Genomic DNA, 25,005 nt, shown 5'->3' with positions numbered 1-25,005 from the left:
AGTAAGCACTCTGTAAATATCAGTCATTCATGCCTCTCCCGTGCTCCAAACCCAAAGACCAAATTCTACCTAGGAAATCTTCCCCTGATGGTTCTAGGCCCTTCTCCAGCAACATGCTTACCTCAGGATCCACTGCCCTGCCCCAGCCTACCTCTCCCCTTGACACAGTGAACAACTCCATCATCTTCCATGACAACGGTCTCCATGGGACATCCCCATGAATTGCTACAGTCCTGCCTTCGAGTAGCATCTAAATCTATTTTCATTCTTTGATCTGATGCAGCTTTAGCCCAGCCCTTATGATAGCAAAAATCTTCCTAATCAGTCTTCCTATCTTTGGCTGATCCTCCTCCATTTGTCTATCCCCCTCACAATCATCGGAGAATTAAATGCAGACATCTCATTAAATGCACACTTCTTCACCCTGGAGGATCCATACAGACCAAAGCCCAAGTTCTTCTGGATGGCTTTATCCATATACTCTGTGCCAGCCACATCAAGTTCAAGGTGCCAGCTGTCAGGGAAGGAGAAAAGTACTCTGTGCACCTTGCATCAAAAGTTCTGTTGCTGGCTGGGAGCGTGGCGTAGCGGTAGAGTGCTTGCTTAGCATACACGAAGCCCTGGTTTCGATTCTTCAATACCCCATACACAGAAAAGCTGGAAGCAGTGCTGTGGCTCCAGTGGCAGAGTGCTAACCTTGAACAAAAAGTGTCCAAGGACAGTGCCAAGTTCAAGCCAGCAAGACAGCTAGCAAGTCTAGCCCCTGTGTGTTGAACTTTTTTTATTCCCCATGCACACTCTGACTTCCACAGCTGGCTTAGTCCGTTCCCCATTCACCCCACTTCCTGTCCTTGTCTTGCTTATGTTCTCAAGCCATTGCAGAAGCCATCTCTTTTGTGACTCCTTCCTGGAGACTTAATCTTGACTCACTGTTGGCACTAATTGTGGAGGGTCTTTTATTCCAGCTCTGGGAGCATATACCTGCTTCTTCCAGGGGATAAGCCCCTTGACAGAAGAAATTATTGTAGCTTATTCTCTGCCCCATACCAGAGAGGTCTTGGAGATAACAGAAGTGGCTCCTATCCCTGCCTGAGGTCACCAGTACTTAGTGGCTTACCCTCCCTACATAAAATCTGACTGGTTAGGATCCGGGAGTGTTGCCTAGTGGTACAGTGCTCTCCTAACATGCACAAAGACCTGGGTTCAATTTCTTGTACCACATACACAGAAAAAAGCCAGAAGTGGTGCTGTGGCTCAAGTGGTAGAGCCCTTGCCTTCAGAAAGCCCAAAGACAGTGCTCAGGCCCTGAGTTCAAACCCCAGAACTGGCAAAAAATCTGATTGGTTAGTTAGATGTCAATCAGTAGGCTAGTGCATGTCCACAGCCCTTTATCCTGCACCTCCCTGCAAGTAGGTCATGGCATGACATTCTGGGAATTTCCTGTCTTGTGCTGACCCAGTAGGTAAACAACAGAAGCCAACATTTGGGCTTTGAGATAGGACCTGAAACACCCTGCCTGTGTCCCTTCCTGCCCTGCCTAGCACTGTTCTGTTGTCACTGGGGGCCACTGAGCTGGCTCCTTCTCTTTCCCTTCCTCCTCCTGTGTTTTCTGCTTCTTAGGACAGGGACGGCTTTCCTTAATCTCATAAGAGGCAATTTGCTGCACACTCCGGGCTGGAAGAAAGCTAGCGATAAATATCCAGAGTATGAGTAGTCTTAAACCTTCCTCAATTGGTCACTAATAGCAGAGCAGACAGTGACATTTGAGTTCTTTCTGCATGGCTGACCTGGCACAGCAGGAGACTCTGAAATGGGCTGGGCCCAGCTACCACAGCAAAAACAGGCAAGTTCAGATCTCTCACCTGCCCAGCTGAGGAGAAACAAGTTTTTGATGGCTCTGAGTTCAGATTTGCAAAGCTCTGTTCTCAGCTCCAGGACCCCTCATGACATGGACTGTTCTGCTACTTTTTTTAACAGGCTCAGGGCTCAGAGACATGGGTCAACAATAGAAAAAGCTGCCCATCAAATGCAAGGCATTGGGTTCAAACCTTTGTGGCACCAAATATAAATAAAGAAATCTCAAAAACAATTCCAGACTCAGAAGAGACTTGTGGAGGAAGAAGAGGAGGAGGAGGAGGAGGAGGAGGAGGAGGAGGAGGAGGAGGAGGAGGAGGAGGAGGCGGCGAAGTTCTTTATGAGACACTTGACATGTCAGGATCATACACCCTGGCCTTTAGTGGGCACAGTAGATATCTGGTCCCCATTGTGCAGATAAGATGAGAAGTTGCTCCAATATGCTGTTAATGATAGGTTTGAAGTTCTTTCTCGGGCTATATTGCCCCTTTGGGCCTTGTCCTTTCCATACCTCTGATCCTGGCAGGTCCTGCAGGCAGATAGCTGAGGGAACCATTCATTCTTTTGCTTATAGCTCTTCCTCTACTAGAATGATCTTTTTCCCATGATCCCCCCTCTTATGGCCCTCTCCTTGTCCCAGGAATCTCTGGCTTTCCAACTCCCATGCATGAAGCAAGGCCTTTCTTAACCCACAGAATAGCTTTCTATGGCCTCTTCATGGGACCTACTACTTGTCCCCTCATAGTCCATTGACCTTCCAGGAAGACTCAGTAAATGCTGTCAAACATCTTCAACATTAAGGCAGAAGTGAACAGAATGTCAGGTGACTGCCCTGACCCACAGCCATGATGGTGGGCATGTGTGTTTGCACAGTTTGGCTCTTTAGCATCACAACCAAGCCTTCCATGTGTCCCAGACTTTCTGTTCAGGAAGACTAAAGGCAATAGTCACCTCCTTTGACCTGCTGCTGGGGCAAAGGCAATGACCCAATGACTCTGAAACTTTCCATTAGGCCCCCCTCTTATTCTACCACTTCCCAATAGAAGTGCCTTAAAGTCTAGGCTTCTCCAGGTGTCAGTGGTTCTCTTGTAATCCTACCTACCCAGGAGGCTGAGATCTGAGGATTGCAGTTTGAAGCCACCCTGGGCAGAAAAGTCCCTGTGAGACTCTTACCTCCAATTAACCACTCAAAAACCAGAACGGTGCTGTTGTTCAAGTGGTAGGGCATTAGCCTTGAACAAAAAGAGGCTCAAGGACAGCACCCAGGCTCTGAGTTTAAGCCCCACAACTGCCCCCTGAAAATAAAAAAAGACTAGGCCTTTAACAAGTGGGCCTTTGGGTGATATTTAAGATCCAAACGATAGCATTCCATTCATCTGGAAAATATAGGGAGTGATGTCCAGAATGCATTGCAGATAAAGTGTGTGCATTCAAAGACCCAGATGGGGCATCTATTAGGTCTCATATGAGTAATTCGGTGATTTTTTTTTCTCCTGTCAAGCATGATTCCTTGAGACTCAGGCCCTTCCTTTGCATTTCTCACTTTTTCCCCTCTATGTGGTGTACTCAGCACAATATCTGCCTGGTCAGTAGTTTACAATGCAAAAGCAATTTTCCTGTGGTGACCAGAGATCTCAGGAGACAACCTGAAGTAGGTAGAGCTATAAATTTGCAGGAACACTTTAACAGAGGAATATCTGATGCTTAGACACTGGACCAGACTCTAGGGATACAGGTAGAGAGACAGCCATGGCCTCTTCCCACAAGGAGATACATTCTGGTTCTTCTTTTTTTTTCTTTTACAAACATGAGGGGGTGCTCAATAGAGGTTTGGAGAAGTTGAGTAGGATGGCTAACCTTGACTGTGAACATGGCTGGATTGGGGAGGAAGCACCTGTGACATTAATAAAGCAGCCAAGCAATGGTGGCTCACACCTGTAATCCTAGCTACTCGGGAAGCTGAGACCTGAAGATCGTAGTTCAAAGCCTGCCTGAGCAGGAAGCCTGTAAGACTCTTCAATTAATCACACACAAAAATACCAGAAGTGGAGTTGTAGCTCAGGTGAGAGGGCTAGCCTTGTGCAAAAGGAGCTCAGTGCCCCAGCCCAGAGTTCAAGCCCCAGCCAGTACAAATAGAAAAGTAATAATAATAAAGCATGCCTCTGGATATGTTGGAGGTGTTTTCAGAGATGATTAACTAAAGGGGAAGATATATCCTAAAATGTAGGTGGTCTTATACCTTAGTCTGGGGCCTGAGATAGAATAGAGAGGGAAGAAGTTGATTGGAACAGACATTCTCTCCCTGCTTCTTGTTCAGCCTGAGCATAAGAGGTCAAGCAATGGTGGACTTGAACCTTCTGAAACCATGAGCTACATTATATCCTGTTTACATGAGGTATTTTATCACAGTGGCAAAATACTAGTGAGCAGGCAGCAGCTGACCACTGGGGGAAGGAGGTGAGAGTGTGCAGAAGTGTCAAATGGTAGGCCTCATAAATCTCCTGCAGAAGAGAGATGGAATATTCCCCACTGAAGACAGGCCCTGGGTGTTTGTTATTCAGGGGTATCTAGTGCCTAATCTCAATTTCTGATGCTAAGAAACTTTCCAAAGTGGCACTGTGGTTAGGCCCAGAGCTCGACTTCATGGCTCTTTCCACTCATCTGCCCTCACAGCCATGACTACATGACTTATTTCCAGAATCTGGCTTCTGTAATGACCACACAATACTGGCCCCTACTCCATGTCTCCTGCGCCCAAGTCCCCAAGTGTTCTTATTAATACCTGCTCCTTATACCAAAAGAAAACAGAATTGGAGCAGAGCAAATAGAAGTTAACACACACACACACACACACACATACCCCTACCCCTGGTAAGGGACATTTCAAAGGACTTAGGCACCACTTCATTGAGGGCCTTCTCATTACAGCCCCTTCAGCTCCCGGCTGACAACTTGATAATTCTTTCTGATAGCACAATCTTGGCAGCTACTGCAGCTGCCTTGACACTGTCCTTCTTGCAAGAAAGATTTCCAGATAAAAGAATGAGCTGTGAAATCACCATTAAGGCAGAGAGAAAGCTTACAGAAGGAATCCTATCTCCTTCCTACCTCCCTCTTCTCTCTCTTCCTCCTACTGTTTTCCTTCCTCCCATTCCTCCTCCCCCTCCTACCCTTCTATTACTATTACTACTCTCCCTCCTCCTCCCTTTCTTTTCTTCTCCCTCCGCCTCTCATCTTATCCTCTCCTCCTCTTCCTCCTCCTCCTCCTCTCCTCTTTCTCTTCCCCTTCTCCTCCTGTCTGTCACCCTCTTCCTTCTCTCACCAACTCTTGACTTCTCTCTTGCCCTTGTCCCTTCAGCCCTCTCCCTTTTCTTTTCACTCATCTCTTCCCTTCTTTTCTCTCTTGTTTTGCTGTCAGAAATACTGCAATGACAAGAAACTTAGAGAGAGAAAAAATTCCATGATACATAGCTGATTAAAATGCCCTATGAAATCTAATTTGTAAAGCTCAAATTAGAACAAAAAAGTATTACTTCTACAACTCAAGGTCAATTTGATTTTTCACAAGCCTCCTCAGAGATGCAGCCAGGCCCTTTCCAGACTGCAAACCAGCCCCCTGCCTGCTGCTTTGACACCTATGTGGGGCTATTTCCTGCCCTGAGGTTGTACAAAACTTTCCACTGCAAACCCAGCTTCCCTCATTTTCCAGATTCTACCTGCCCTTGAGAGCTGGATTCCATGTATAGTCCCAACCTGGGCTTTGTGTCTCCTCAAAAGAGAGAAACCAGTTTCTAGGATCTCAGTGGTGCTGAGTTGGAGGGGAGAAACCATGGCAGCAGCTGGTTCCATTTCCCTTCTTTGTATGTTTATATTCAGGGTTGGACAAGAGCAAGGACTATGCAGACCAACAGATCCCAAGCCAAGCCAGGCTCCATCATTCTTTTAACTGTGTGACCTTGAGCAGGTTGCTGTGTCTCTCTGCTCGTGGTATCTTTCCTTTAAAATGGGGAGGTGCCTATCCTAAAACATAATTAGATAGACCACAGGGAAAAGGAGGTTATATAAAGCACCAATGACCCTATGTGCCATTGTCCACTCAAATGTATCCCACGGATCACATCATCTCACCTTCCTCAGTGTCTACCTCCAGGCCAGACTTAGGTCACTACATGGAACATAGCACAGCATAGAAGAATTTGTCTTCAGAGCCAGGAAGAATTAGATTCACATTCCTCACCCCACCACAGACAGCTCACCAGGAGTTCAGTGAACTAAGCCCTCACTTTCCACCCCCTGCAGACATCTAATGATGTTCCCTATTGGTGCATTTTCCATAACTCCCATGGGCAAAGTAAGCACCCTGGAGCAGAGAGTGATGAGCCAGCTCACCCCTGGTATATCTCCCCACCACACTGTGTTTTGCTTCCTCTTCTGGGAAATGGGAATTTAAAAAAAATAATGCCTACTATTTTTAGGTTGTTTTTAAGGATAAAACAAAATATTAAAGAGCTATTATCATATGGAGTTCCTTAGAGAAGGATCCAGCATCTTGTACTCACATGCGGTGTGTTTGTGTACCAGTAGTGGTGATTATTGTGCTACCTTGTTCAGAACTGTGGATGAGACACATGAACTTCAGGGAGATTTGAGCAGGGCCTGCTTGCTGCAGAAAAGGAAAGGCTAGTGGGAAAGTAAACTATTACAGTCACTCTGGACAGCATTCTGGAGCTTCCTCAAAAAACTAAACATAGATCCTCCCTATAGCCCAGCCATACCACTCCTGGGTATCTACCATAAAGACACCAGCACATCCATGTTCATTGCTGCACTGTTCACAATAGCCAAGCTATGGAAACAACCCACATGTCCCACAATAGATGAGTGGATCAAAGCAAACAAACAACAAAAAAAAACTGTGGTACATATATGCCATTAGAAAGAATAATATTGTGTCATTTGCAGGGAAATGGATAGACCTAGAACAAATCATGTTAAGAAAGTAGGCCAAGCTCAGAGAGACAAACCATGCATGTTTTCTCCCATTTGCAGAAGCTATATCTAAAATACACCAAGACATGACAAATTATACAGGACTCTAGGCATTCACACACACTGAGACAAAAGAGGATACTCTTAGGAGAAGAACAGATAGGTATATTTATGTGGCTCTAATCATAAAAAATATTACTTATCAAAATGAACTCCAGGAAATAAAAACAAGAGGCATTTCCTTTAAAGGAAAAAATAAAAAGGAAAGGATATGGGGGGAGGACATAGTAAAACACAGCCACCAACTCTTACCACTCCACCCTCTGCCAATCTGATTCTTTATACTCTCAGGGTTCATATGACTTTGCAAGCAAGAGGAGTTAAGAAAATGCCCCATGGTAAGAAGAGAGTGGCCTGTTCCAAAGGTGGCTGGGTGGACCCAGGAGCATGGCTGGCCCTTTGGTGGGGTACTGATTAGCAAAGAGGTTGAATTATGGAAGGGGAGGGGTGTCAACCCCTGAAAGCAAGAGATAATGCTGGTGGCAGAAGACTCTGTCAGGAAGCAAGGAACTCTGGGGGAAGTGCATTCCTCGGGGCCAGCTCTGATTTCAGAACTTGAGAAAAGCTCTTCAAGCACAGCTGCCTGCACTAACAGACTATGGTGCTTCTCCCTTTCCTAGGCCAAGTCTACACCTTCAGCCAGCAGCCCCAGGACCAAGTGGTGGTATCTGGACAGCCAGTGACGCTGCTGTGCGCCATTCCAGAATACGATGGCTTTGTTCTGTGGATCAAAGATGGTTTGGCTCTGGGCGTAGGCCGCGATCTCTCCAGTGAGTATTTTCCAACTCCCCAGAATGGTCCCGTGCTTGCCACTTCCTTCTCTACCAGTCTACTCCCACAGACCACACCCTGCCCCATCTCTGCAGATTTTGAGGGGTCAATCTCCAGTCCTTGTTGCAATTCCATGGGCAATAAAGCTAGACCAGCCTGAATCTAGAATCGCTAGGCATTAGAGGCAACAGAACTCATTGAGCTATAAGAAACCCTTCGCTTCTGGTGATGAGTCCAGTGTTCTCTAGGGAGCCAATACCAGACACAATTCACTTCAATTCACCTGATTTCTGGTCTGGGCCCCCAAAGCATTCCCCTTTTTTTTTTTAAAGGGAGAGCTTTTTTTATTTTTATTTATTTATTTATTTTGCCAGTTCTGGGCTTGTGCTCAGGGCCTGAGCACTGTCCTCCGAGTTTCTCAAGACTACAGCTCTACCACTTGAGCCTCAGCACCACTTCTGGCTTTTTTTCTATGTATGTGGTACCGAATCAAACCCCAGTCTTCATGCATGCTAGGCAAGCACTCTACCACTAGGCCAAACTCCCGGCCCCAAGTATCCCCTTTTATAAAGATGCAATCCATCATCCCAAACAACAAGGGAATCAAGTCAATGAAAGCCATATTTAAAAAATCCTGGTTAGCCTTAGTGGTAGCTTCTAAGGAAAGAAAACATAAAGCTGGGCATCAGTGGCTTGCATCTATAATCCTAGCTCTCAGCAGGCTAAGATCTGAGAATCCCAGGTCAAAGCCATCCCAGGTAGGACTCCCATGAGACTCTCATCCCCCATTAACCACCACCACAAAAAAAAAGACTGAGAATGGAGCTGTGGAGCTGAGGTAGAGCACCAGACCTATGCAAAAAAGCCAGAGTAGTGTATGAGTTCTGAGTTCAAGCCCAAGTACAAAAGAAGGAAGAGAGGGAGGAAGGAAGAAAAAAAGGAAGGAAGGAAGGAAGGAAGGAAGGAAGGAAGGAAGGAAGGAAGGAGAGAAAGGAAAGGAAGGAAGGAAGAAAGGAAGGAGAGAAAGGAAAGGAAGGAAGGAAGGAATAAGGGAAAAGAGAAAAAAGGAGAAAGGAAGGAAGGAAAGTAAAAAAGGGAGGAGAGAGAAAAAAGAAAGAAGAAGAAGAAGGAGAAGGAGAAGAAGAGAAACAAAAAAAAGAAAAAGGAAGAGAGAAATAACAGGAAGGATTGAAAATAAAGTCCAAACATATTCAGCCACCCCGTGGCTACATTGGGGTAGAGGGCCCCCCACAGCTGCCAAGGGTGGCTGTGTGACCTTCTTCGTCAGGGCCATGTTGTGCCATTTTTTAAATCCTATGCATGACTACCACAAGCTCAGCTAAGCACCTCTCCAATGTACACTCTTCCCTGGGAGAAAAAGAGTGCAGCCATCTTACTGGTCAGTCACCCACTGGCCATCATTACTCAGCCTTAGGACAGATAAATACTTGGATATTTGCTAGGCTTAGCACGCACAGAAAAATTCAGGACAGATTTGGATGTTATTCTCCCTGTGTTTTGGGAATGGTGGAGGGTGGAGGCTCAGTGAGAAATATATATTCAGCTGAAAAGTGGTTTTGCCTTGTTCGTGGCATACAGCTACAGGAAAATAAAAAAAAAAATCAAAGTGCACAGAGGAACCTGATGACTGGGAGATTAATATTTTTTAAATGTGAATTATATCTCGCTCCCCCCATCACCAAATGTATATTGAAACTTTATAGCAATGGTCAATAGCAGTCACTGAGCTTGAATGCTGCAGCCTGGCTGAGCATGGATAAAATACACAATAATATCTCTAAAATATACTGTGCTGCCATAAAGCTTAAGTATTATGGGAACCAGACAATTTCTGAGGCTCTGAACTACCTTATCCTGGGGAGTAAAAAAACAGAGAGAGATAGGACCTTCCCAAACGAGAATTGCTCATATTCAAGATGGCTCTGAGCCTGGCCCTGCACTGTTGCTAGATAAGCAGGCTGTGTGGGGTCCTGGGTGATGTCTTTTAATGTTAGGTCATGGACAAAAGTCTGACCAAGAGGAGATCCTAGGTGACAAGAGATGGCTCACAGGTAGTCATCACAGTAAGGGTAAGGCCCTACTCTTCTTTTCTGTATGTGAGTCATAAGGCTTGAATTCGGCGCCTCGGTGCTGTCCCTGAGCTCTTTTTCTCAAGGCTAGCTCTATCACTGTGACCCACAGGGCCACTTCTAGGTTTCTGATGGTAGTTAATTGGCAATAAGAGTCTCACAGACTTTCCTGCCTGGGCTAGCTTCAAACCATGATCCTCAGATCTCAGACGCTTGAGTAACTAGGATTTCAGATGTGAGCCACTTATGTCTGGCTATAAGTACTTTCCTGAGATCTCAGATCCAAGCCTGCTTCTCAGGGCCAAAGGACAGGGCTCAGATGACCTGAGATCAACTTTTTTCCAGCTTGATTTGGTTACAGAGAGAAGGTGCCAGGACCAAATAACTCAAGATCTTGAGAGACACAACCCTGCATTACCTCACTTGTTCCAAAACAGCATTCTGACTATGATGATAGGTTCTCACAGGCTAAAAAATTGCATGCTCCCTTTCCTCACAAGAAAGAGAAAGAATTCTGTTCACCTGTAGAATGCTTAATACCCTGGTGGTTTTCCTGCAGGGAAACTGAGGCTCACTGTGTAGGGCCTCTGCCATCTGCAATTCTGTCTTCCATTTGTTTACTGCCATCCCATCCAGTCCACTAAGAATGGTACCCTTCGTGTAGACTTAATGTTCTCTAGCCAAAGCCAGAAACACTGAAAACAGTGATTTATAAACACAAGGCCAGAAACGCTTTTTAAAAAATAATTTATAAACACATTCTCTTATATGGCTAGAACATAGAATGTTTCCCTAAGAAGTTCAAGTGCTTCTCAGCTATTATCACATAAATTTACAACTGTCCAGAGGAAATAAAGGCACCCTTTCCCGCTTTTGAGGGAATAGATAAACCCAGACCCAGTTGATAAATGAATTCAGTTTTATAATCCATCCCAATGCACAAAGCCTTTATGGCTAGCCCCAAAGGACCACCTACCCTGTCCACTGTCCTTTCCAAAGATGGTACCCTTTACCTTACCTCACGATGTTTTATTTAAGTTACACTACTCATCATAAGCCAGGCGCTTCCATAGATTACCCTATTGAATCTTTGCCTGTAAGAGGACTAGCATTGTCCCCATTATGCTGACAAGGAAACTAAGTCACAAAGAAGTTAAAATACCTCACCCAAGACAGCCCAAGACAACAGACTGAGGAAATATACCTAACCTAGGCAATGTGACTGAGCACCCTGGCTCTACAGAGTTTAATCCTTTGCATATAGAAAGTAGTGAGTCTGCATAAGGAGCTAAAAGTTCCTCAGAATCCATTGCCTCTGAATATGTTTTGCAAAGATGCTGCCAATCCTTGGGATAGCATCGCAGCTCGACACCTAATTAGGCAAATACAAACAAACCCATCACTGATGTTTTCAGCAACTCATGAGAGAGAAATCCTGCTGCTGATAGCTTGCAAGACAACAAAAACACCAGCTCCAGCCAAGATGCCTGCAGGAGATCAGAGACTAATCACAGGACAGCGGGATCCAGAGGCTGGGCTGGAAGGGACCAGGCAGTGAGCCAGCTGCATTGAAGGCAGAAGCAGGGGGAAGATTGTACAAGAATCCCACCTTCACCCCTTGCCTGGACCAGCTCCTCCAGCCTCACCTACCTGGGTTTACCACTAGAGGGCAGAAGGATGGGTCACGGGGCAGAAATTTGCCTGGGGACATAGGATAGGGAAAGCTGATCTTGTGTGCTTTTCTGGGTCCCCTATGAAGGGCAGGGCCCTGTGGTAGCATGATGTGGACAATGGCCGCTATGAAGGACTTTGCTGCAAGCCCGCAGGTATGCTGGGAGTCCTGATGGAGGATGGCAGCTCCTATCTGACAGACGATGCCCATCTCTAAGAAACCTGTCCTATCTCTAGATCCTAGGCTTATGCAAATGAAATGGTCTTAGATCCCACCGGATCTAATCTTCCATCCAGTATAGAAATCACCTCTGGGGACCTCACTATCCTCTGTAGTAGAGCAGATCCTTCTTTGGCAACCCAAATAGTTAAAAACATCTCGGAAGCATTCCTGCTGAGAATTCGGCCCATGGGTGTGACGTGAACACATCTGACCTACAACAAGAGACTAGGAAATATTTGAAGACAATGTCTGCAAGGCCTCTTCGTTGCCCTCTGTTTGGGTCTGTTTCTGTTTCTGACTTGCGTACGCCCTGTCTCCTCTTTGAGAGGTTGGATGTATCCACTTGAGAACTGTGACTTACCTGGACAGAAGTCCTTTAGAAAATAGAGACATTTGAGGCTACCAAAGTGCAGGAGAGGGGAACCAGGGCAGGGAGAAAATGTGGGAGTCCATCTGAAAATTCCAGGGTGAAGAGATTGCTGGGGTGAGATGGAAAATGTATCTTGCCAGGATAAACGACGGCGATTTAGAGCCCAAGATCCAGGAGAGAAAGAAACAGCCCAGCCTGGCCAGCCATGACTGAAGTCGGCATTTATATTCCACTCCACAGGGCAGCAAGAAAGCTGATTAATGATTTATCAACCTCAAACTTTTATTTATCTATTATTCATTGCCAGTGGTGTAAGGGGCCCCAAATTCCTAAGTGTCCTGAGAGCCTGGTAAGTGGTTAATCAGGTCCTAGGGCCTGAGGGATGGGAAAGCAGGATGACTAGAAAGGGACAACTATGATTCAAGGTGTCTAGGTCGTAGACGCTGGTAAACTGGGCCTGGATTTCTATTTCTTGACCATCGTGAAACAAAACTTTTCACCAGAAGTTGCTTTTGATCTTTTTCCAAGCTTTTCGTGTCTTCATTCCTTTTTTTTTTCCTCTTACTGTTTCTCATGAATCTTTGTCTCTCTCTGTTTCTGTCTCTGTATCTCTCTCTGTCTCTTTCTCTCCCTGTTTATGAGACTCATGTATTAGATCTGCATTAGTAGACCCCAGTACTGAGCATACCACTTCCCAGAGCAATAACCCAGCTGGGTCTGCCCATACTTACCATTTTTATCTCTTTCTAGCCTTTCTTATCTAATACTTACCTCTCCAATTCTCCTAAACCCAATCCAACAACATATGCACACAGTACACACACACACACACACCCTACACACACACACACACACACACACACGCACACACACACCCTACACACACACACACCCTACACACACACACACACCCTACACACACACACACCCTACACACACACCCTACACACACACCCTACACACACACCCTACACACACACACACACACACCCTACACACACACACACACACACCCTACACACACACACACACACACACACACACACACACACACACACCCCACCTTGGGAAAGTCTTGCTTTTGTGTTTTCTACACTCAGCATACCTCTCACTGCTGTGCCACCTCTGTCTCTCTCTACCTCTGCCCTAGTGAAAGAGAAGCTTAAACTTTCCCTCTTCCCTCTGAAGATGTGACAATTTTAGTCTGAAATAAACTCACGATAGATAACAGATGACCAGGAGAAGGCCATGCACATTTATTCATATGCAGAAACATGGGAGCTTTTTGAGACTCCGAAAAAGAAGAAAAGAGTGGTGACTCGTGCTTGTAACCCCAGACACTCAGGAGGTAGAATTCAGGAAGATCATGGTTTGAGGCCAGCCTAGGTCAAAAGCTAATACATACCCAACTACTAAGCCAAGCATGACAGTTTATCCCTATAGTCCTAGCTATGCAAGAGACGTAAGTAAGAGGATAACAGTCCAACTCTATCCATCATTAGGCAAAAATACAAGACCCTTGCTGAAAAATTAAATAAAGCAAAAAGGCTGGGACCATGCCAGATGCTGCAATCCTGGATACTCAGAAGGCTGAGGTGTAAGGATCAAGATTCCAAGACAGACTGGGCAGATAAATCTGAGAGAATCTGATCTCCCATTAACCACCAAGAAAAGCAGAGCTTTGGCTCAAGTGGTAGAGCACCAGCCTTGAATGAAAAAGTGCCCAGGCCCTGAGTTCAAGCCCCAGTATCCTCTTCCAAAATAATCCACTGGACTTATAGCTCAAAGTGATAGAACTCTAGTTTGTGTTGAGTTCAGATACTAACACAACCAAAATCAATGAATAAAACAACATGAAACAAAAATCCAGAGAGCTGGAATTGCAATAGCAAGAAGGGACTCTGGGCTGGTAGTGGAGAGAGCACAAGTTAGGGAAGAAATCACTCTAAGGACCAAAGCTGGCTTACTACGCAGATAAAGCCCATCTGGTGTTCTATGGACAGGTCAGGTGTTAGATTCTCCTTCTCTTTCTGGAAAAGATTTTCCAGGTGCTCCCCCTCGGCCAAAAAAAAAAAAATAAGAAGAGACCAGAAGCTCTGCCTACATCTGCTGTGTATCACTTGCATGTTTTCTTGAGCGTGCTTTATTTTTGCATAGTGCAGCTGTTGCAAACCATTCTCTCCAGGGTCTGTGGCACTGACGAATAGCCACGGGGAAAGAAGCTGACAAAGATCTCACCCGCCTGCTGTCTTCCTCCACAGGCTACCCACAGTACCTGGTGGTGGGGAATCATCTGTCAGGAGAGCATCACCTGAAGATCCTGAGGGCAGAGCTGCAGGACGATGCTGTCTACGAGTGCCAGGCCATCCAGGCTGCCATCCGGTCCCGCCCTGCCCGCCTCACTGTACTGGGTAAGAGCCACATGCACAAGAGGGACATAGATGGTCTGGGAAACCCCAGGGCTCAGCTCCAGGAGGCTCCTGACTGCACCAGGGAGCTAAGGCAAGCTTCTGGATACTCTACCATGTGAAGAGGGACAGGAAAGGGGGTGACATGCTCCGTGCACCCCTTCTTCCTGAGACCTTCTCTCCTCTTCTGCTTAGAGTCAGAGCTTGATTTCCACTATGACTTGTATCCATAGGAAATAGCAGTGACTCCTGTTCTTGCCACATCTGGCTTCTGCCAATCCTGGTTGGTTTAAGGTAAAGTCAGGCTCTTCTTTCAATCCTACCCTTGCTTCCCCCATCCAGCAGCATGTGCCCCTGGACAGCTCTACTGAAGAGGTTTGTATTGGGGCAGGCCTGCCTGAGGACTCACGTTCCTGAGTCTGTTGTAAAGCTCAGTTTATGGGGGGGCGGGTTCTGGAGAACCACTGTCTAGATGTTCTAGAGAATCAGAAATACCAAGAAGCAGGCTTGGCACGAAAGTAATAACAGCTCACATTTGCAACGCAGCTTGAAGCAACCCTCAAAGCTCTGTTGTTTAGTCTAGGGGTCAGAGATGATTACCCTAAGTGAGAAACTGGGGCTCAAAGAAACAAAAGGTCTGGGTCTCCCAACCAGAGCTCCTTGCTCCACCTCCCCAACCCCTTCTGGAAGTGTCTCTGCCAGACATGTGTGTCTGGAACAGGGGTGGGCAGGAGAGAAAAGCCCGACTGTCCAGGCTAGACAACTGCTGTGGAACTCCGATGGCAGAATCAGCAACTGGGGTGCTGCCTCGTGGCCTGGCAGATAAAACACATGGCCACTTGGAAATGAAATATTTAAGAGCACGTCAGGTTATCTTCAGATCTACACAGGCAAATACACAGAGCAGATGATTCTAAGCACGCAGTAGACAGGCCCCAGAGGACCACTTACCAGCTCAGAGCTGAGCTGAGACAGGCAGAGAGCAAAGCTAACCTCTCCAACCTCTGCCCTGCAAGTCTCTTCTGGCCTGCAAGGAGAGAGATGGGAAATGAACCATCTCACAGGATAAATAGGTTGAATGACTGAGTTGGAGGTGGGCCTTAAGAGGTACAGCCATTATAAAAGGAATCAACAGCCATTCACACACATAAACACACTCCCCAAATGACATAACAATTCTATGGGGGGTTGAGAGAGGACCAGAGACTTGGAATTTTTTGTTTCCTTTTCTTTCTTTCCTTTTTCCTTTCTCTCTTTTTCTTTTTCTCTTTTTTTTTGTTTCCTTGTTTTTTGTTTGGGTTGGTCATGGGTCTTGAATTCAGTGACTTGGGCAGTTTCCCTGAGCCTTATAGTCAAGGCTAAGGCTCTATCACTTTGAGCCACAACACTTCCAGTTTGGGGTGGTTGATTGAAGATAAGAGAGTCATAGCCTTTCCTGCCCTGTCTGATCCTCAGATCGCAGACCCCAATGTAGCTAGGATTATAAGTGTGAGCCACCAGAGCCCCACTACTTTCTGTTTTTTCTCCCCCTCCCCCCCCCCACCTCCTCTCCCTGACTTGGGGACTGCAAACTACCAGAACACATTTGCTAAGCAAAATTATGGAATCATCATAGACACCTCCCAGATAGGAGCAGAGAATGCTGGAAAGAGGAAAATCGAAGCATTGTCCACTCTCCTAACTTAATGCAGAAGCTAAAATCAATGCAGACTCAACTTGTCCTTAAGGTGTGTCAGCCTTACCAGCTAAACCTGGCCACTTAGCCTGTCTCCCCACTGCTATCTCAGTTAGACAACAAAGCTCAATGTATTAAAAGTCCAAAATGACTCCATGTGTCTTACAGATAAGCACATGGAGAGACTCAGAGAGGCAAAGGCAATCACAGGAGGTCACACAGCTAAATTAACATTTAAAATCAACTCTACATTTTCCAGCTCCAAACCAATGTATCCTTGAGCAGTCTCCTGCTCCCAAATGCCAGCAGAATGTCATCTGTCCAGCTAGTTAGGAGCCAGGCTTTTCAGAACAGTGCCTTGAGATTCTGAGTCATGTCTAGAAGGCTTTTGTCCCCCCTTCTCTGTCCATAGAGGCTAAACCTGGTACTACCCCTAGGGATAGAGCTGGGTTTGTGGGGAGTCTGAAGATGGACTGAAGAAGGGGTGCCTTTACAAATCCCAGCAGATCCCTTCAATATAATTCTATTTTTTGCCAGTCCTAGGGTTTGAACTCAAGGCCTGGGCATTGTCCCTAAGTCTCTTTTCCCTCAGGCTAACACTCGACCACTTGAGCCACAACACCCTCCCAATTATAAGTTTACAGGCATGAGCACAGGTGCTCAGCTATCCTCAGTATAATTTTTTTTCTGATCCTGGGGCTGGAGCTCAGGGTCTAGGTACTGTCCTAGGGCTTTCTCAAAGCTAGTGCTCTACCACTTGAGCCACAGTGCCACTTCTGGCTTTTCCTGTGCTTATGGAACTGAGGCATCGAACCCAAGGCTTCGTGTATATTGGGCAAGCACTCCATCACTAGGCCACATTCCTAGCCCTGAGTATAATTCTTGAGAACCCAAAGGGAGCCTGAGCAGGCATCTGATCTACCAAACATGTCTAAGCAAACTGAACCAGACCAAGAAGAGGATTTGCAATCCTAACTCCTTGTGGCTCCCTATATCTCCATCCTCAGCCATTCCTATAAGCCCACACCCCTCTTTCCACCCCAGGGGTCTACCAGGTCCTGCTCAATCCTGCAGATCCTCTCCCCCTCCCGCATGGGTCCTGCAGGGCTCTGATTGGCAAAGTTTCTCCAGAACTTAAGGCCACCAAACCCATTGAAAAGGGAGCCCGGGTCTGGAGTCAGTGGCTGGACAGAATGGCTGTTTAGCAGAAGAGGGAGAGATGGTTATATGCACCCTAGCCCAGCTGCTTTCCTTCCCAACCAAGACCCCATCTGCTTTGCTGTGACATCTCAGCCCTGGAAAATGTCCCAGCCACTTCCCTGAGGGGAGCTGCCTTCCCAGGAATGAGAGAGCTTCCTAATTTAGTCTGTATTTGCTTGAGATAGATTTTTAATTAAATAAAGAGCCTGATTAGAACCTGCAGAAGATGTGAGAGCAGAATCAGATGGTATTCCGACAAAATTGCAAAGCAAACACTTTGGCTAGAACAGAGGGAGGCCTCGGGGGGTCTTCCATCAAAGCACCACGTGAGGAGGGCAAATACAAGAGATTATATAGCCAACAGATGTGCATTGTTAAAATATGCATCTGCCAGCAGCAGGCTGGGAGAAGCCAGAGGGCCAGTTCTCAGAGCCTGGCCAGCTCTGGGGAGGGTGTGGGGACCCGCCCGGCAGCCAAGCCTAGAGTCACAGACACATTAATTAGCGTTGTGTTCTCAGCTCTCAGATGCAATCAGGCAAGGAACAACTTTGAGCTGAGCATTTGTGACCCTGGGGAGGCAGAGGGAGGAATTGGAAAATGAGAGAAAAATGGCTGGAGCCACACAGAACTGGAGAAAAGTGGGGAATCTGGGATCATGGCTGCTGTGTTTCTTCCATGCACCAACCAGCTTCCCAGAGCCACAGCCACACTGAACTCAGCCTGGGACCAGGCAAGGCATTCTACCCACACAACAACTCATAGGCAGTAGTGACCCAACCAGTAGCTCAGCGATATGATCCTGGTCTCATTACTCAACCTCTCAGGGTTCATCGTTTCTTCACCTATAAAATGAAAAGTGATGCTTTGAAAAAAAAAAAAAAAAAAGTTGATGGCTAAGAATGGTCCAGTTCCCAAAAGGCTTGATCTCCACAGTCAGGAGTCCAACTGGCTTGTACCAACTATTTTAGGAAATTGGGCCAGCCAGCCCCACTAGAGCTAAGATTTGTATGGTGCCTGAGGCTTAGCAAGTAACTGATTCGGATGATTTAGACAACATCCCACCTCGCAGCTAGGAAAGAAGACCTCTCAAAGTCCTACTCTAGGATTCTGGGCTTCGCTCTGGACCTTAACCTCCAGGTCTCCCTTGGTATCCAGCTTCCCTGTGTCTCTAGCCCTCCCTGCAGAGCTTAGCTGGCCATTGTGATGACCAGGTAGCACATATGCAGAGCCAGCTGTGGTGTGCTAGGAAGGGTTCTGGGATGAAAAGAACTCTCTGCCACTCATGATGATCTGGGGAGAAGGCACTAGAGTTGACACTGAATTTCTTTGGTCCAAGTTCTTAAACCACACTTAGTTTAGAGCAGGAATCCAATACAGCTGTTTATTCCGTGTGTGTGTGTGTGTGTGTGTGTGTGTGTGTGTGTGTGTGTGTGTGCATAGTAGTACTGGGGCTTGAATTCAGGGTCTGGGTGTTGTCTCTTAGCTTCTTTTGCTCAAGGCTATTACCCTACCACGTGAACCATGGCTTCATTTCTGGCTTTCTGTTAGTTATTTGGAGATAAGAGCCTCATGGACTTTTCTTTCCCAGGCTAGCTTTAAATCACAATCCTCAGGTCTCAGCCTCCTAAGTAGCTAAAATTACAAACATGAGCCTCCAGCATCCAGATTGTTTTTTTTTTTTTTGATGAAAATGAATGAACGAATGGGTTTTAGAAAAACTGTCAACCAAATTGCACTGTGTACATCAAACACACATATGTGCACTCGACAAACAATAAAGTGCCATGCATTTTAAAACTGTACACACACATACACACACGCACACACGCGCGTGCACACACACACATGCACAAATGCATAGTGCATTGACATTTTTCCCACATCCATGAACCCGAAGAGTCCCATTGTATGTCATCTTCACATCTTGCCTGAGACTCTAGACCCAAGAAATTGGAGTTCCCAGCACAAGAAGGAAATCAATGCCAAAGATTATATCCACAAATATTTCCTGAATACTCAGCATGGACTACACACTGATCTAGCTACTCAAGATTCAACAGTAAATAAAATGCTCTCTCTGCCATGGGGGAACTTGGGTCATACAACTGACAAATGACAGTTTAAATAAGTAAATTGTGCCATTAGAATCTCACTGAATGTTTCTCTCATCTTTTTTTTCTTTTCTTTTTGTCGGTCATGGGACTTGAACTCAGGGTCTGGACAATGTCCTCAACTTTTTCACTTTGAGCCACAGCGCCACTTCTAGTTTTCGGGTGGGTAATTGGAGATAAGAGTCTCACAGACTTTCCTGTCTAGGCTGGCTCCAAACCACGACCCTCAGATCTCAGGCTCCTGATTAGCTAGGATTAAAGATGTGAGCCACTGGTACCCAGCTTTTACAGGATGTCTAATGGTAATAAATGCTTTGAGAATTTAAAATATATAGTATCTGGGGACAGAGCATCATGTTTGCAAGACGGAAATAGTAGCTGATGTCAGATTAGCTATTAAAAGGGCATTTTCCCACTTCTCCCCATTTCCCTCTTCTTCCTGGCCTGTTCTATTAACTCTGCTATCTTGTTAGGAATAAAGTTAGCTTCCCAACTCCACATGAATTATTGAAGATGAAGACTAAGTCAATTCAAATAAAGAGAGTATCTTGTACCAGGAACAAGATACTGAAAGGGACAAACAGCTGAAGTCGTTAACTTGTTCTCCAAGTCCAGAGCCTGGGCTTTAACAGCTCCTAATCCTCCATCCTCAATGGCGAGTACCTGGGCTACTTCTAGCAGTGGGTGAGCTGATCTTCTAGCTCTTCCAGACATTGATTGCTAGAAAGCTACTGCCAACCACCAGGGCAGAAAAAGGAAACTCAGTAGGAGGTCTTCCAGGCTCCCTAGAATGGCTTCCCCATACTTTAGGACCTGCCATTTGCTCTCTCCCCAGCTCCAGCCCCACTATACACCTTTTCCAGTTATAAACAGATTATAACTCCCGTCACTCACCACACTTCTGGGCTGCCTCTTTCCCACTGTTCTTCCCCTGACTGCCCCCTCCCCGTGTTCTTTTTGCTTTCTGCAGGCACCTAGGTTACAATCCTCAACATGCTCCATTGAAAGCAACTTCTTGCATGTCTGTTTCTTCCACTGGATCTGTTGGGGGCAAAGAGCATCCTGGCTAACCCAGGAGCACCTAGCGGGTCCTTAATGAATGGCACTCCTTGTAAGCAAAGCCACAGGATGGGGGGGGGGGGGAGACTGGAAGCAAATTAGGGAGAGGTTTACAGACTCACTATAAAAAAATAATAATAACAGTTCCTGCCAGATAGTAAGCCCAGATCCACAGAGTGTGTTGCATTGCATTGTGTTGCATTGTGTAGCGCTGCATTGCATGTGTTGTTGTGTTGTGCTATGTTTGGAGGAAAAACAGCTGCATGATAACAGCTGTATGATTTAGGACCCAGGCTATGGATGCCAGATGAGCTACCTCTGAAACCTGCCTGTGCCATTTTACCAGCCATGTGACCGTTGCCAAGTTAATTAGATCCTCTGTGCTGACTTCCTTGGGTGCAAAGGGGGAGAAAGAATCACAGTTTTCATGGAGGTCATAGAAAGTAAGGAAATCATACGTACAAATCATGCCTCAGATTTGTGTGTGGTGTGCAGCAAAACATGGAAACACCCTGTGATTATTCTATTAACTGTTTTTTCTATTGCTATTATTGTGCCAAATCAAGAGAAACCAGCAACTGAGTCTCCTTCCAGGGACTTAGACTGGATCCTAAAGCTTTTCTGAGCAGAGAAAGGAAAGAACCACCCCCATCCTCCTGCAGGCCCCTCCCGGACGTGGCTGGGAAGACAAGCAGAATTGATTTCCTTATCTCCTTATTAAGCGTGTTTTGCCTGGGCCCTGGCCTGGACTTAGGTGCTCTATCTCATTTGTGCTGTATGCTTGCTTCCTGCCACATTCATTACCCTGTAGTCACCCTCAAATAGGGGCAGCAAACAAGGCAGACAGATGGTGGGGAAAAGAGGGAGAAAATATCCTTATCTCCCCAAGTTCCATGTGGGAGTTGTATGGGGGGGGCAACTTACTCCCCACACCCCACCCTGCTACCATAGCTCTTCCCTCTCCCTCCCTGCCATTCCACCCTTCCTGGTGGCCCAGACCTCCCCAGACATCCCTTCTTCCCTTTCCCTTTAGCCATTACCCATCCCTTCGCCTCCTAGTTTAACTCTGTGCTTACCTAGATAGTGAGGTGACTGCTGGGAAATATGGAGTTGCCTGGAACTGACTATTGGTGTCCCTCTTATTATAAATCAGAATTCCGGGTATCTGACCTCCCTGAGCAGCTACCTGCCAGAGCAGATGGGGCCAGGGGAGATGGAGGATCTCCCTGGAAGTCTGCATAACTGCTAGAGTGAGGTGAACTGACTCCCCAGAACTGAATTACTCTGAACCCTCACTCTGGCTGCACTTCAAGATCATCAACCCCCTCTGTGTCCCTGCCCTGTTCATTTACATATTGCTCCCTCAAAACATGCCTTCCTCTTCTCTCCCTTCTCCCCATCCATCTCATCCTCATTGGGATATGAGTCCCACCCCCTCCATAGCAGAGACTATGCATGCTGGAAAGGAAAGGGGACCCATTGATGCTAAAGGAGTGGGGAGTCCTTAGGATGAAGGTGAACTGGGGCAGGCAGGAAGCTCATCAAGCTGGGTAAGATTGAGGCTGCATATAACACATCCCCTACCCTAGCCTACCTGGAATTGTCATGGGTGAGTAGCACAGACTGGTCACTTCCCTGTGACCTGGAAGTAACCTGGAAAACTGTCACTTGTCCAAAGGCTCACTCTCCATTTAAAGCTAGAAGTAACATCCCAAATGTCTGCCTCGGGGCCAACTTGGCCAGCTCCTTTGGATTTCAGCACCAGGTTAGAAAAAAAGCAAGGAGATTCTTACAGGCACACAGAATCTACTGCATGCCAGCAGACTCTGTTTCCAGTTTCCAACCCCAATGACCCTACTTTTACCCACTTCAATGTCCCCATCCCATCACTAGATGGCTTCCGGGAAACCTTGACATCCTAAAATGCAGCAGCACCATACCTCAAGTGCTGTCAAGTCCCCAGGACCAAGAGAACAAAGGGCCTTTGTCCAAGAGCCAGACAGCAGTCACTGCTGCCCTGCATCCTATTGTGACACACAGAAGAACAATGTCTCACCTTGCAGACTTTGCTTTCTCCCTGGGAAGATGAAGTAGAGATCCACTCTAGAGTTTGTTCTGTGATCCATTCAGCAAACTGCTGATGATTTGGGGGCTGGGCGTGAAGGATATTGTTCCCTGACTCCCTCTCCCTTGGTGCCTAAAATCAAGGTTGTGGGATATGTCCTTCAGCCACTTATACCAAGCATGGCCCAGTGAGATGCTAAGCTGGCTTAGCTCCCAGGCAAGAAGAGCACAAGCTCTCACCACAGATGTTTGCAAAAGGCAAGACCTTGATTGCCATGTGCCTGCATGCCACAGGCAACCTGAAGTTCCAGAGCTGCCCAGGAAATCCAATCCAATCCAAACCATTTTTCTCCACTCATGGGTGATCAGCTGCTCAGAAGCAGTCCTCCCCGACCCTCAGCTTCGGGGCTGGCTTCCAACATCCTACCAATCTCTGAAAACCCACTTCTGTCCTGGTTTCCTGTTGGGATCCTCCTATGGGAAATCCCACTGGCCATTGGCCATTTACAATGTTCCCTCTGTATTCAGTGGTCATATTCTTGCACATGCAGATTCCTTAGCCTTGGACACATGCACTGGTGTGTACACATGCATACATGAGTGAACATGCAACACACACACACACACACACACACACACACACACAATGCAGAGCATGGCTTTGATCAAAATCCCCATGGTGGAAAGACACAGGAATCCTGAGTTAAGGGAATCAGTCACTGTCGCAAAGTGGACACATTCCTGAGGACTTAACAAAACTATCGATTCTCACCCCTTGTCAGGCCCAGAAAAGAATGGAGTAGTTAGTTCATGGTATTATCGGCATGAGCCATGCTTCTCCATTGATTACTCCTTGTGACAAATGGAAACAGAAGAAGAAGCATCACAGGTGAGAGAAGCCAGGCACCGCAGTCACTTAGGAAAAAGATGTCCTCCCCTGCACTCCCATGTCCTGTGGTCAGTTCCAGGCCTCCACTCCAGAGCCAGCCTTGGTTAGGTCCAGAGAGACAAACTGGGCAGAGAGCCCTTCAAAGAGCTAAAATTAGCTCCCTTCTTCTATGCTCTGACCTCAGCCTGGGCCCCAGACAAGGCTTTCATGGCAAATTATGGATTTAAAACTGGCAATGAATCTCCATTGCAGCGTGAAATGAGAAAGGAAAATGCCACTAAGTGGAAGCCCCCACTAGGCAGCTGAGGGGTAAGGGAGGGGACAGTTTTAGGGACAGTGTGAGAGGTGGAATCGTATAACCCACAGCTGACTCTCAGAGGCCAAGATCAAAGAGAGAGGGGCCTGGAGAATGGGCAGAGGCCCAAGGGAGACAACCCGCCCCCCCCACACACACACTAGCCCCATACCTTGATAGAAAGCCCAGAGTACAGTGCCCAACAACCAGGAGCTGGGACCTGACAACTGTCAATGTACTGCAAAGAAAAGATGTCCTGATGCTTCAAGAGGAGATAACTATGTCTGTGTCACTGAGGTGCCATGATGACCCTTGGGATGCAAGTCTAGCTGGAAGCATTTGGGAAACCATGACCCACTATCTTTACAAATATCTTGGGGGAAGTGGAGCCAGTACAGTCCCTGAAACCATCCTCTCCACCATTCCATACCAGGGTGATATCCATGCATTCTCTACAAATAAGAGATACAACCAAGAATGTACTACTCTGAGCCAGGCATTGGTAGACCATGCCTAGCTACTCAGTAGACTGAGATCTGAGGACCATGGTTCAAAGCCAGCTCAGACATGAAAGTCCAAGAGACTCACTCATTTCTCCAATAAACTTCCAAACAAACATTGGAAGTGGAGCTGTGGTTCAAGTGGTAGAGCATGAACCTTGTGCAGAAAAAAAGCTCAGGACAGCACCCAGGCCCTGAGTTCAAGCCCCAAGACTAGCATGCCCCCGCCCGCCCCCCCAAAAAAGAATTTACTACTCTATTCCAACACATACACAAATGTTCACATATTCAGGTTCATGCCCAGAACACACCCCCATACACATGAATGTATATACACTCATATACACAGGTAGACACTCATAGAGACATATTTACCCCCATATGTACTTACACACGCACACCTTTTTATATTGACAACACTGCAAAACTCTAGTGGACCCAGCCAGCCTTCATATAGTCCTGCATTCCAAGCCTTTAGCCATCTACTATCTCAATGTGTTCTAGCCATGGGATTGTCACCATTTAACCCAGGCCTTGAGAGTAGACAGAGAAGACTCAGCAAAGATGTAAGGAGTCAGAACACAGCAGCATGGGGCCTAGTTCTTGTCCCCGGCCCCCTACAGTCAATCAGAATCACAGACTGTGTAGACTCTGATGTCTGCCAAAGAACCTGGCACTTGGAAGGTATGAGGTACATACTTCTGTGCACAATTAAAAGAAGTAGGATTGGGTGCTGGTGGCTCATGCCTGTAATCCTAGCCGCTCAGAAGGCTAAG

At 46.6% G+C, this 25,005-nt stretch overlaps 1 protein-coding gene across 4 annotated transcripts in view; it reads left to right on the top strand.

The window, feature by feature from the left end:
- Kirrel3 (kirre like nephrin family adhesion molecule 3) overlaps nt 1–25,005 on the top strand; it is a 537,752-nt gene that overhangs the window by 450,956 nt on the left and 61,791 nt on the right. For all 4 annotated transcript variants that reach the window (XM_090319700.1, XM_090319698.1, XM_090319699.1 and 1 more), the window contains exons 3-4: nt 7,524–7,673; nt 14,290–14,439. In XM_090319700.1, coding sequence (XP_090175826.1) covers nt 7,524–7,673; nt 14,290–14,439 — 300 coding nt within the window. The remainder of the gene's footprint in view (nt 1–7,523; nt 7,674–14,289; nt 14,440–25,005) is intronic.

The sequence above is a fragment of the Megascapheus bottae genome, chromosome 27 (assembly GCF_031878675.1).
Source record: "Megascapheus bottae isolate mThoBot1 chromosome 27, mThoBot2.hap1, whole genome shotgun sequence".
Taxonomy (NCBI): Eukaryota; Metazoa; Chordata; class Mammalia; order Rodentia; family Geomyidae; genus Megascapheus; species Megascapheus bottae.
Note: the sequence above shows the minus strand (reverse complement) of the source record. Positions and strands in the feature narration are given on the sequence as shown.